This window comes from Numenius arquata, chromosome 9 (assembly GCF_964106895.1).
Source record: "Numenius arquata chromosome 9, bNumArq3.hap1.1, whole genome shotgun sequence".
Classification (NCBI taxonomy): domain Eukaryota; kingdom Metazoa; phylum Chordata; class Aves; order Charadriiformes; family Scolopacidae; genus Numenius; species Numenius arquata.
Window position 1 is genome coordinate 35,605,792 of NC_133584.1, and position 13,893 is coordinate 35,619,684.

At 38.2% G+C, this 13,893-nt stretch overlaps 1 protein-coding gene across 6 annotated transcripts in view; it reads left to right on the top strand.

The window, feature by feature from the left end:
• The window catches only part of DST (dystonin), a 329,300-nt gene that overhangs the window by 257,673 nt on the left and 57,734 nt on the right, over positions 1-13,893 (top strand). For 5 of the 6 annotated variants that reach the window (XM_074153812.1, XM_074153811.1, XM_074153813.1 and 2 more), the window contains 8 exons: positions 2,596-2,757; positions 3,854-4,024; positions 5,279-5,445; positions 7,678-7,837; positions 8,093-8,419; positions 8,594-8,678; positions 9,783-10,024; positions 11,030-11,236. In XM_074153812.1, the coding sequence (XP_074009913.1) occupies positions 2,596-2,757; positions 3,854-4,024; positions 5,279-5,445; positions 7,678-7,837; positions 8,093-8,419; positions 8,594-8,678; positions 9,783-10,024; positions 11,030-11,236 (1,521 nt within the window). The remainder of the gene's footprint in view (positions 1-2,595; positions 2,758-3,853; positions 4,025-5,278; positions 5,446-7,677; positions 7,838-8,092; positions 8,420-8,593; positions 8,679-9,782; positions 10,025-11,029; positions 11,237-13,893) is intronic. The other variant, XM_074153815.1, reaches the window with a different exon arrangement.

A 13,893-nucleotide genomic window follows, 5' to 3' on the forward strand; every position in this document is an offset into this window, starting at 1 on the left:
CAAAAACGAAGCGGAAAATGCGTATGAAGTTCATGAAAAAATTAAAACACGAGTCACAACAGTAGAGGAGGATTATGTGGATGATAGACGTCATGACGTAGATGTTTATTATTCAAATATTGCTGTAAATACTAGTGACTTGGATTTAGCAAAATACAAGATTTTATCCGATACAGAGGAATCCAGTATAGTGTGTACAGGCTCGAATGAAGTGGTGGTGTCTGTTGAACAGCGTGAATTAGATAGTCCTGTAAACTGTCCAAAAGCTGTCCCAGAGAGAAGTAAAGGCAGTATCTGGACTACTGGCATCCAAGAAACCTTGGATACAGTCTGCAATGGCCTATTGTCTAACAAGGTAATTTAGAAAAAAAATTCCACAGATTTTTGAGGTAGTTGTAATGAAACCTGAAAGATATTTGTTTAAAGCTTTAAGTTGTGTTGTTGCAAAAATGTAAAATTTTTATTAATTTGGCAGATGCAGTAATGAGTGTAATTTGCATAGCACACACAGTGTCCAAAATAGGTGAGACGATCAGTTCAGAAAACGAATTAGGGGCAAATCCTGGGAGGGATGATTACTTCCAGCTGTGTGGGGCAGGGTTATTTATTGCGCAGCTGGTGCCTGTTCCTCCCGGAGTGGAGTGCCTGGGCTGTGCACCCCTGTTCGGTGCTGGGTGTCTGTACCGAGCGTGGTTACAGGCAATGCCGTTCAAGGGCAGCTACAGCCCATGTGTTCAGCCGGAGCTGCCCTTACTCATCAAGGTATAAGCGACAGTATCAGATCCTTGTGGTTTCCAAAGCAGGCAGATTAAAGGCTCACCGCCTCTTCTGAAAGCCGACTTTTGCATTTGCGTGCCAGAAAGCAGTTCTGACGTTCCAGTAGTATTTTACAAGCGCAGGATCTTGCAGCGCTTTGCGAGTGGTGGATGAGGTAAGAGAGTAAGAGGCGAAGCTTTGTAATAAGGAAAAGGGTGTTTGTTGGGTCTGTAATCTTTTTCTTCCCACTCTGGTTGAAATCTGAGATACTTCAAGCTTTGTTGCTAAGTTGTTCGGGTAAACTTTGGCCTCAGCAATAATTGTAATTTATTTTAAGCTTCTCCCTGCAAAGAATGCATGCGTTTTTAAAGGGCAGATTATGGAGATCAGTCCTCTCTGTGGCAGGACGTTGCTCTCAAAAGATGAGGCTTTATGTCACATAAAAGAAGAATTTGTTATTGATTCTGTGTGGAAATATTATTCTGCCTCCTCCCTACCCTACAGTCAAGAAAAACACAAGCTTTTTCCTTTTTCTGGGAGCAGCCAGCTGCTTGCACTCTCTCAGTGTTCATGTAACCACAGTCTTAAAGTTTTGAGGTTCTTTTGTCCGTAGGAACAAAATTCTTAGGGATGCTTAATTTATTTCACCCCTTAACGTTTAGTGTAGTCGCTTTAGCATCTAGATTGACTTGTCAAGCCTGGCGGAAGCGTGCTCAGCCACCTAAGGTCTGCGGCTTTAAAAGCAGTCACTTGCCACGCTGTGTTTGGTGCCAAAGAGTAGAGTCGCTGGTATGTCCAAAGCGATCCCTGCTTTTCAGGATGCTGAGAGAAGGTTGCTTTGAATGCACTAAGTGTACACCAAAACTGTTACTGAATGCTGCTATAGAAATAGAAGGATCGAGGGTCAAAAGTTGAGCGTTCTTTAAGCATTGTTTATTCATCGGTTATTTTTCACTGGCCTGTGTAATTAATTCAGGGGCTTCAGGCCATTTTCTGATCTCATTGACACTGGTGTCAGTGCAGCCTGATGCAGCGGAATACAAATGGAGATTTACATTGCTGTTGCTAATGGTAATAATTTGGCTCTGAAAAAGCTTAAATACCTGAAAGAGTAAAATAAAGCAAACAGAAAACTGCTCAAACTGCTCTTTGAGTGCGGTCAAAACCCTGGCAATTTGCAAGAATATCCCTCTGAATGAAAACCCATTCTCCTGGGCATCCGCGGGGATACTGTTTCAGCAGCATCTGTAGTGCCTCCTCCTCACTTGTTGCCATTATATTCTCCTAAAAACTGCCTCTTCCTTCACTACTTCTTTAACTTAAAACTTTTGCTTTTTTGGTAAATAGTGTCCAGTTGTCTCTCTTGGTGTGTGTTTGTTTGTTATTTATTTGAGGACAACTTAATCCTTCTGTGCCATTTTTGGTAGATTTTGTAGATAGGTAATTAAACTGATAAATGAGCTTTGCTAGTCTTGAATTTTTTCCTCTATTAGAAGGTCTGTCTTTTTTTTGTCTTTTTCACAAAAACTTTCCCCCTACTCTCTCTCTCTCTCTCTCTCTTTCCTTCCTGTCTAAAACTACTCGTGGAAGTGTACGTCGTTTTCCGTCTGTGATGTATTGCATTTACTCTGTTTAGACTGGGTCTGTTCTGTTTAGATTTAGTAATTTGTTTTCAGGAAGGTGCTGATGAGGAATGGTTTCCTTTCTTCTAGACACCAATTTTCAGTGATTTTTGTTTGTTTGGGTTGTTTTTTTTGTTACATACTGTGATGTAAACATCAGATGCGTTTTATGTCAGAAGATACAATGTTTAATGTGTGTCTTGGGTTTCAACTGCAGGTATTCCAGAAAGAAGAAATCGAACCCCTGCAAGTAAAACAACAGGAGGTAAATTGGTTGGGTCAAGGCCTTATTCAAAGTGCTGCTAAAAGTACCAACACAGAAAACCTCGAACATGACCTTGACGATGTCAACACCCGATGGAAGACTCTTAATAAGAAGGTTATTATTTTTTTGTTTACTGTTCTGCTTTTGTTGTGTTCTGCTTTTTGATTATTTGCTCGCTGATATCTTTCAAAATGCAGGAAATTAAATATTCACTAAGAATCTGAATTATATTACTTTACACAATCTCTTTGTTGGCAATTCTGAGGATAAGATTGATATCACTAGTAACCAGAGGTTTTGTCAAACTTCCTATAGGTCTGTCCTGGATTTTTATTCAGGAAAGACTCCTCTAGGACTGTGTGTTCCTTCCTGCTTAAGCAGAGCAGGGAATTTTGATAACCCAATCAAGGAGGTTGGCGTTGTGACACATTCATGGGAAAGGTAGCTCTGTCATTTGTAGCCAGCCACTTCCAAGTAGTTCTTCTTCAGTCTTTGTTCACATGTTTTTTCACTCTGTTGTGTTCATCCATGTACAGTGTTGTACCTGAGCAGTGCACAGAGCAGTGATACAGCCCAGCTTGGTGTGACTTGTGGCACATTTCCTTTATAGCACCTTAATGATTTTATTGCTTGAGACATTGGAAAGTACCACTGCTTTGAGAAACTGTCGGCTGATGTTTTTCTGTGTTTTTTGAAGAGTCCTCTTCCAGCAGTAGCTGCTGGTGGAAAATGGAAAGGGTGGGAAGTAGAAGCGGTGATCATTTTCTTCCACTCTGTTTTCCTGAAGGAGTGATGCAGCGGAACCGTGGACACCTGTGGTTCACCGGTTTGCCTTCTCCTTTACTATTTCTTCTTCCTTTTGAAGGGATTATTGTCCATTATTAAGAGTTGCTACTTTGTGTGCCTGGCTCAGTCTTTCTATAAGGAAAATAAAGACTGTCTGAAACACAAACATACTTCATAATACTGTAGCTATACAAAAGAGAAGTATCTCTTGCAGGGACCTAGAGCAGTCTGATTTACTGGGAGTCAATCTCTTTTCATTGGATTTCTGTAGCTCCAAAAGATTAATGGTAAATTGTGCCATAGTGCTTTTATAAATAGCTGTGAAAATGAGAATGTTAGTGATATTGCCAGATGTTCTACAGATTTTGGCTACTTATTTCAAAGAAATAAAAAGAAAAGGTGAGTACAGTCTGCTTTTTTCCAGGTTGCCCAGCGTGCTGCACAGTTGCAGGAAGCCCTGCTTCACTGTGGGAGATTTCAGGATGCCCTTGAATCTCTGCTTAGCTGGCTTATTGATACAGAAGACCTCGTGGCTAATCAAAAACCACCATCTGCTGAATTCAAAGTTGTGAAGGCCCAAATACAAGAACAGAAAGTAAGTGAAATGTGTTGAGAACATCTCTCCTTCCCCTGGATCAATGAGAATAAATTCCCAGTCTTTGGCAAAGCATAAAATCTGTTTAAGTGTATTATATTACAGTGAAGTGTGCTGAGGTGTTTAAAGCAGCCATCTGTTCAATACACAAGAATCTGTCCAGGACTGGGAGAAGTGCTCGTCTTCTGGGACTTAAGACAAAGAGTGACACTGTGCAATCTTGAGGTCTGGTTAGAATTATTAACATGATCCGGAAAGGATTGTTAAAGGCCTATTGGAAAAAGAGAAAGCATAAAATCAGTGCTTGGCCATTTGGAAAGTAGGAAGTTAAAATGAGTGAATTTTTATCGTAATAATTCCGAGGTAATATTGCAGATTATGGATTTAAATACTTGACTCTTGATCGTCACTGTGATCTAATTGTTGCTGGTAAGTAGTTGGAATGCTGTTGGGAAGTGGCCTGTGCTAACGTAGAGATGCTATCAGTGTTGTGAACTTTTGCAAATTTTCATGATGATTATAGAAAAATGAACTATAATGTAGCTTACAAAACATACAGCCCATGGCACCCAGAGATTTAGGACAAAGTTATGGTCAGTACAGGTTGTTGTGTTGGGATATCTGCAGAGGCAAAATGTTAATGTTACCAAAGGCAACTAGAGAATGGAGGAAGGGAGGATTTTAGACAGAATTGTGTTTTATTCTTCATGGAGAAGTTAATTTACTGGACTAGATCAGTGAACTCACTTGTATCTCAAACAAGTGATGAGTCGATTATGTACTAGTTTTTATATCTATTTTCCTATCTCTGTATATATCAGAAATATCTTCATGTTGCCAAATCTAGAAGGGCATGCAGCTTTCTCAAAAACGTTCCTATAAAATAATCAGATACTCTAAGTAGCTTGTTTCCCTCAATGATATTAAATAGAACTATTTCTTTTATATGCTCACTCTTCGGGCTGCCACACATCTTTACCCCATAGAGACCAAGGAGGTTGTGGCAAAACAATTGAGAAACTATGAGAAACAATTGAGAAACAGTTGAGAAATGAACAGGGGAAGGGGGCGGGAGGGCAGGGTACTGTGTGTCTCTTTTTGATTAGCATTATTCACACTTTCATCACAGTATAGGTATTGCTTTTTCTTTTTTTGCTTTAACAGGTTTTTCAAGAAGTCTAGCTCCTTTTGTTTTTACACTTGTGTTATTCCAGTGTTTTTTAATAACGTGGTACCTGATTACTTTCTCTGTAGCTTCTCCAGAGGTTGCTGGATGACCGCAAGCCTACTGTTGAGGTAATCAAGCGTGAAGGGGAGAAAATTGCAGAGTCAGCAGAACCTGCTGATAGAGTGAAAATCTTGAAACAGTTGAATTTCCTGGATAGCCGATGGGATGCATTGCTCACTAAAGCTGAAACAAGGTATTTGAAATTCTTTCATAGATTTGAAAAACGTAGACATAGCATGTGATAGATGATTAGAAGCAGCATGTGGAACTCTGTAGTATGAAGTACTATTATTCTTCTTATTACATTATATGATTGTGCCTTGATGTTGATATAGTAGGTCCTCTGAAGGAAAAGGTGAGAGAAGTGACTTGATCAGACCAAAAGCTTTTAAAAAAAGTTTAGCCCAAGATGCTACAATCTGCTAGGATTACTGCATATGTATCTTTGAATATTTTATCTGTGTTTGTTCATTAGAATGCAAGTTTCTTGATGCAAGAACCTATTTGCATAGAATCAAGTGCAAATTTCATACTTTAGAAATAATATTGATCTTCCTTTGGAACTTCAAAATCCTGACATGCTGCTACAAAGAGGGGCCACTCAACTCTTACTGCCTTTTCCTGTTTGGTATTGTCCATATAATTATTTTCTGCAATTTAAAGATCCTCATACTGTCAGTGACTGATGTACTTGTGTGAGGTGCCGAGCTCCCTTAGTTCTCAAGAAGAAAGATGACCATCAAAGTATGTAGATATATTTTATCAACACAGAAAACGCTGTCTCTTAAAGACATTGCAGTCCAGTTCAAGTTCCAATTAAAAAAAAGAAAAATCCAACAAAAAACCACAAACAAAACCCATACAAACAGTGTCTGCGTATACACACACGTAGATTTATGAGTTGTTCTTGACGTATAAAATACCTGAAAAGTTATGAACTGGAAAGTGTCTGACGAAATCTGTGTCGAAAGGGTTGACGGATGTGTTTTCTGGGTGGGGATTTGAAAAAGGACAGCCTTGTTCAGAGCAGAGAGAAGAAGAGTGTGCATAAGAGGTGGCCTGAAAAAAGCACATAACTGAGAACGAGAAAAGACTTGGAAAGTTGAAGAAAAGGAATTTAAGTGAACAGTGAAGCTTTATGGTGAAGAACAAATGGATGTGTTGGCATTTGGGTGCTTAGAGTAGCATTGAAGTCACCTTTGTTGTCTCCTACTCCTTTTGGTAGCTTCTGTTTAGTTCCTTTACTCTGAACCTCTTTTGTTACCTCATACTAATGATTATTTAATTAGTAGAGTCAACCACGAATAGACCATTATTTCCTTCTTTTTTTTTTTCTTTTTTTTATTATTTTTTTATTGAACAAATCTGACTCATTAGCTGGGGTTAATGTTAATGTCATGTTTAATTTAATATTATTCTCCCAGTCTAGTGATATTTAATTAAAAAACAAATTGCAACTTCTTCAACCTATCTATTAGCCGCAAGCTTGTCTCCATTTTTCTTTGGCTGGTCTCTAGAAATGAAGAGATTTGAGGATGATTTTGAAAACTATGTGGAGTATTTCACTGAGCGTTCTGTGGCTAAGTATCTCAAGTCTACCTTGTTTGTAAGCCTCGGGAAGCACATAAAAACATAGCAAAACCAGCTTTTGTCTGGAATGAGATCCCCATCTGAAAGACAATATTGTGATGTTTGTCATGTGAGGCAGATCTCAAAAGTCCATTTGAATGAAATTTGTTCAGCAGTGGTTGTAGAGAAGACTCGTCCTGTGATCGGGAGGCTTCTCTGAAACGTAGTAATCTGAAACAGGAATGTTTTAGATACTGCTTTTTTATTTTGGAGGTCAAGCCTCTGTGCTTTATTAACGTTGTCCCACTAACTTCATTGAGAGCTATTATTCAGAACAGGAGAGGCAAAAGTAGAGCCAAATAGTTCTGTTCACATCATTGAACAAATGTTTAAAGATATTTTACAGTGCTGAGGAAGCATGACAATATGTTCTGGTTCAGTAAAGCCTTTGCCTAACTTTAAAACATGTAAAATAGCCAAGGGAATGTAACTTTATGCTTAAAGACAGCTAGAAACTTGAGAACGATTCTAATTGGTTATAAAACAATGTTTTGCTGAATTGAGTGCTAGATTATTTTTCGCAAAAAGTATACGAATAAAGTGATACTTTTTATTCACAAAAGTTGCATATTAGCTAAAACAGTTTCAAACAGCTTCTGAGGTGTCTTTTAAAAAATCCATTTGCTTTTTCCTTTACCTTGGTTTTCATTCAGTATCACGGATATGTTTCTATTTCGTTTGGTGACTTGTTCCTGCAGTAAGACAGAATTATTTCCTTTTTTTGGCCTTTTTTTTTTTTAAAAAACTATTTCACACTTCATCACAAAAAATAACCTTTTTCTTCACGTGTTGATAGGAACCGTCAGTTGGAAGGCATCTTGGTGGTAGCACAGCAGTTCCATGAAGCTCTGGAGCCGTTGGTGGAGTGGCTGACCGCCACAGAGAAGAGGCTTGCAAATGCAGAACCCATTGGAACGCAGGCCTCCAAACTGCAGCAGCAAATTTCTCAGCATAAAGTAAGATACAAACCGCACACTTGCTTGTGTCATTCTTTTTAGATGCTTCTGTAAAGTACAACACAACTGGCAAAGCTGTTGCGGTGTACCTATGTTTTACCATACTGATTTATTTTTTTTTCTGTAATTTGAATTTTATATATTTACGTTGGCAATATGTCCTTTTTCGTTCAGTTTTTATTGAGTTCCACTTACATTTCTTTTATGTTTTTCTGATTTTCTTTTCCATTATTCATTATTTTTAAAAAAATATAGGCCCTAGAAGATGATGTCCTAGCTCACAATAAAAGTTTACAGCAGGCCATTAGCACTGGTCAGTCTCTAAAGTCTATGAGCTCCAGGGAAGATAAATTTATGGTGCAGGAAAAGCTAGATTCTTCTCAGACCCGATACCTTGAGATTCAAGAGAAGAGCAACAGCAGGTCTGAACTTCTCCAGCAAGCTTACAGCAATGCTCAGATTTTTGGGGAGGATGAAGTTGAATTGATGAACTGGCTGAATGAGATCCACGATAAACTGAGCAAATTGTCAGTCCAAGATTGCAACCCAGAATTGCTTGAGAAACAGCGCTCTGAACTACGGGTATTTTGATTTCTGTTCATTTATTATTTAGTTCATTTTTAAATTTTATTTATACTCCCATACTTCATTTATTTTTCATTAATATATTTTGTTTAAAATGGCGATATGCTTATTCCAAGTAAAAATAATATAATTTGTTATGGCTGTGCTACCCCAAATGGCCTTTTCTCTTAGGATCTTCAGGAAGAGATTCTTCTTAGAAAACAAAACGTTGATTTGGCTGTACAAAATGGCTTAGAGCTTCTCAAGCAAACAACAGGTGAGAGCTTTCCTTGTACTTGTAAGTGCTTATGAGGAAATTAAACTGGAACTCGTAAACGTTAGTCCATATTTGCTGGTTAAAGCAGTCGTAGTTGCTTATTTTAATAAGGGTTTGAGGTCAAGGTAGGTCATGTTTTTGGGCCAATTTTACTATTCACGTAAGCGAGCAGAAGTCCTTTTTTGCCTGTAGAGAATTTGGCCCTTGAATCCTTTATTATTTTTAGTGGAAAATTATTTCAGTGAACCTGCATTCCATTCCTAATAGCAAGTTATGGACATTACTCATAATGGAGGGCTGTTTGGCAGTGGACGCAGTCAATTCCCTGCAGGCATCCGCAGATGAACGAGATATTAAACTACCTTTTACTGCAAGAGGAAAGCTTCGTCCATTGGAGCTAATACTGTGGGAAAAGTTGCATTCCAGTTGTACACAACGTGTCTGTTCCGTAGATCAACATCTGTCCGGATTTTCCAGTAATTCTAAAGTTCTTGAACTTTTTAAGACACACATGTGGTTGGGGGCGGGGCGTATCCTTTTCTGTTCCAAACTTAGATGTTATGCATAGTCTATAATGAAATCTGAATATATGCTAATAATTTCAGTAGGTTGTTTTTATTTTAGCCTTTTGAGTTTTCTTTCAAATGGATAGTAGTGAGGGTGTGCAGTGATGTCAAATACTGCTGTAATTGAAAATCTAGATAGTATTTTGTTGATTTTTTTCCTTCACATTTTCAATGACCCTTTTATATTATTTTTTTTTTTACTTTTATAAGAAGTATTGTGAATTTAAGGGTGGATTTTTTTTTAAAGAACATTTGTGTTAAATATTGGATCTAAATAAGTCCTGACTTTCTAATAGTTAAGTAAAGCAGAAAAAAAGACAGAAAGATCCTGAGTCTGAGGTAAACTTTGTAGCTCTGTGGACTTCAGTGACGGTAGGATAATTTACAGCAGTTGAGGATTGACATTGTCACCTTGTTTGGGTTATTTTATAATTTAAATACTGAGATTTCTGCAATAGCTGGGGGTTGGGATTTGGGTGGCTTTTTTTGCTTTTAAATATTTGTGATCACAGGAAAGAACATCCCTCTGATATTTCAGGTGATGAAGTTGTAATAATTCAAGATAAACTGGAAGGCATTAAAGCGAGATACAGAGACATTACGAAATTGAGTTCTGATGTATCCAAGACCTTAGAGCAGGCTCTGCAGCTTGCAGGTCAACTGCACTCAACTCACGAGGAACTCTGCAAATGGCTTGACGAAGTGGAGGTGGAGTTAGAATCATATGAAACTCAAATACCAAAGGGTGAAGAATTAAACCAAGTGCAAGAAAGACAAAAAGTAGGTTTTCGGATCTATGAATTTTTTATTGCTGTATGATTCAGCTAGGTTTTGTGTTAACTTACGTTTGGCATGAAGCGGTTTTGTGAATAACTAATTTTGGCATCAGATCATTTGACTAAATGTAACAGTAGTTAAGAATCAAACTCACTTTCCAGAGTCATCTGTTATAATCACTTACAAAATTGGGCTGAGGTTTATTCTTAGCACAAGAGAAGCACAACATTCCTTTTTATTCAAGCAGCTACCTAGTCTTGGGAAAACTCTTTCAGTTGTCAAACAAAATTATTTCGGTTCCTTAGTTGTGACATGGATAAAATCCTATAAAGTATAAAAAGAGTCAGCATTTAAACCGTATATTACCAATCTTGTTTAACAATATTTATTTCAAAAGAAAAACTGGAGTGTAAACTGGATGGTGTGGACAATGTTGAAGGGGGAAGCTAAAAATAGTATCTTTCCATTAAACTTCTTACATATATAAAAAGAAATGAAACAGCAGTGAGGGTCTCTGTACAGATAAAAACTCAATCCTGAAGCATTGTGTGATGATTTGATTGGAATTTAATCCAGTCATTGCTCATTTGAGAAATCACTTGAATTTATCATATTTTGCTTTATTGCCTGCCTGATTTCACTTGCTGATGATTAGTTCCTTATGGAGTTGCAGGTTGCAAAGAATATCCATTATTTTTATTTTCTTCATTAAGTACTATCAAGTCTTACAAAGTTACGAAGAATTTCAGACTGTTGTACTGACTGGAGAAATACATTTAAGATATATTCTGTAGAAAATTATCTTCAAGAATCACCCACTTCTCTGTCAAACAGCTTACAGTATCAAAAAGCTAATACAATTGAGCTGAAAATAAGTGTGCTTTGATTTGCATGGAAGATGTTTCAGTTGTTGCCTCATGGAGTGGTCAAAAGAATAAACAAAACACGCGCAAGCTGTGTGTGTTCAGCTGGTGTGCTCGCGTGTTTACTTTAAACAACCTTTTTCAGGAGCTGAAAAAAGAAGCAAAGAACAACAAAGGCTTACTGGACACTCTGAATGAAGTTGGCAGTGCCTTCCTGGAGCTGGTGCCGTGGAGGGCCAGAGAGGGGCTTGACAAGATGATAACAGAGGACAATGAACGTTACAGACTAGTCAGTGACAAGATCTCTCAGAAGGTGGATGAGATTGATGCTGCCATCCTGAGATCCCAGCAGGTACTGAAAACTGTTCTTTGGGCAATAACAGTCGCTGGCCATGTGCACCTGAACAAAAGATGTTCTTTAATAATGTTGCCAAAAGTTTGTTCTGCTTGAGCAGCAGAAGGTCTGTTTGAATGAAATGGCGCTCTACTGTTAAGATATGAATGCCAGAACTCAGCTAATCTGTGCGCTTGTAGTTGTCTGCCTTTTTGTTGACACAAACATCAGTCTTGTGGCTAAAATTGCTGAAACTATCCTGTGGCTCCTTAAGTGGGAGTTTGCTTAAGTAAGAACTGAATGGCCCATATCCTTTGTAGATCATAGTGGTGTTAAGGAAAATATGGTCCAGATCCCCAGCCAATTTTACTTGATGCAACACTGAAATCATGAGGGTTGCCACACCTTTTAGCATCAGCTGATTGTCTAGCTCCTCTGTACTTTCCACAATTAAAAGCTGGATCATCTTGTTCAAGCTGTAGTGGAGGATTTAAATAACAATTGCTTTTGTTCGTATCCACCATGCTTTCCTTCTTGGGGCTCAAAAATTTAGTTATTTAATATGTGGGGGTTTCTATACAAGCACAGAGGTATATATACGGGTACACTTTGAGAACTGGCACTCTCATTTCATCACTAAATAGTCCTATATTTAAGCTTGCTCATAAATGCATTGTAGAAACACAATTTTCCAGTGTCTGCCTACAGTTCAGGCATAAAAATATTGGTAGACGTTTCTGTTTCTGCTAATAGTTCCCATAAACAGTTGTAACCGCACAAGGATAAAGCATGTGTGGTATTTTCAAAGTTTGCTGGAAGCCAACTAAAAGAGGCTGGTAGTAACTGAGATCTCCTTGTAACTGAGGTTAAAAACAACTTCATGTTTCTTGTTAAGGGATTTTCTCTGAATATTATCTTGTCTCGTTAACCAAATCCTCAAAAATGAAGGGTGGTTTTTTTTTTTTTAGTGAGTGATAAGGTGAGATGGGAGAGTATATATTGGCTCTCCTTCAGCTTTTCTGAATTCTGTGAGTACATTGCATCCCCTAGCACAAGTTCAGTGGATTCAGGTCCAGGCATGAAAGGTCTGGAGCTGCTGCTCCACTAGCTAATGTTGCGAGGGCGCATTGCACCTTAGTCCTGCGTACCCCTAATCTCCACTTCAGCCCAACTCCTGTCACCGCAATATACTGCCACACATTATATCCTATGATAAATATCAAGTGGCTTGACGTGCTTCCAGTGAAGGATAAGCTACTTTTCATTTAGCTCACAGAAAGACCATGCAAAATAACAAATATTTTTGGAGAAGCTAGTGCTCTGTGAACTTGCCCTGTGGCAACTCGTTCCAAGCGCCTGTGCTATTAAAAAGTTTCGGGTGGGGGACGCAGCCACTAAGAATGTGAGGGTTCAATGGGAGCAGTGTGGGGTTCGTGCTAGATGTTAATGGGCCAAGGTGAGAAATACAGTAAGCTGTATGAAGGGGCAAGCGTATTGTTTCATGTTGTGAATAGAAGCTGAAAGGCTTAATAGACTAATGCAATGTCCTGTTTTTTAACTACCGGGGCAAAATACTCCCAGATAGATAGAATTATCCTAGAGACAAATTTAGCCACATGTTTCAATCTTCATTTCTCAATACTGAATGCATTGGTCAGTGTCTTACTCTAGTGAAGGAGTGCTACATAGAAACAGAAGGTCATATTCTACTTTTGGCTTACTTCTTGTTCTTCACTCTAAAGCAGCCATAGAGGGTGCTTTAGAAAGCATTCACAGAGTAAGTCACAATGTCATCATAGTCAGAAGTCAATCATTCCTGGTTAGAAGAAAAAATACCACAATGAACTCTGCTTGGTTAAACTGGGTGGAGATGAAATAGATGGTTTTATAGTGACTCAAGTGAAGTTCAGGGCTCATAAATAACTGGCATGCATAATGGGAAGGAAACACTTCAAATTTTGGATGCAGAGAGTACCAATTTTGTGCTTTTTATTCCTTAATGTTATATTTGAACATCACAAATTGGAAATCCTATACCCTCAGCAAATGGCATTTAGAGTCCCTGTCCTTCCTTGATGCTATGTAACCCAGAAGTTCCACTGCCCTGCCTTGACTTTTGTTATTTCCATTAAATATTTGCTCAATATTATTTTAGATAATCATGGATATTTAGTGTTGGGAAGTCACATTGCAGTTAATGTGTACATCTAACACATTTGAAATCACTTTCTTCATTTCCTTCATTTGGATCACAAATTGATGGGCTTCTGAAGAGCTTGGTTGTGAGCTGTAGTTTCTGAAGCCAGGACTAAACTACCGTTGGTGCATGTGCTTAGTTTTAATGTTTATAGTACTGATTCTTTTGGAACATACCTTTATATTAGGAAGTCACAATATTTAGGACAAAACTTACTTTCTGTTACCTCTATGAGAAATGACATACAGTGAAAAAGAATGTTTGTGCTCTCTTTCATGTAACAAATGGATTATAAAGGCTGAAAAAAATTGACTCATAAAGAATGAAATTTCAGAAGTGCTGCTTTTGTTTCTGTGTGACTCATGATCACCCACTAAGACGAGACTGATTTAGTGGCTAAAGTGAACTGCAGCTACGTTACAGGAGCAGGGCTGCCGTGGTCTACAGCCACAAAGGCACAGACCAGCAGATTTAAAAG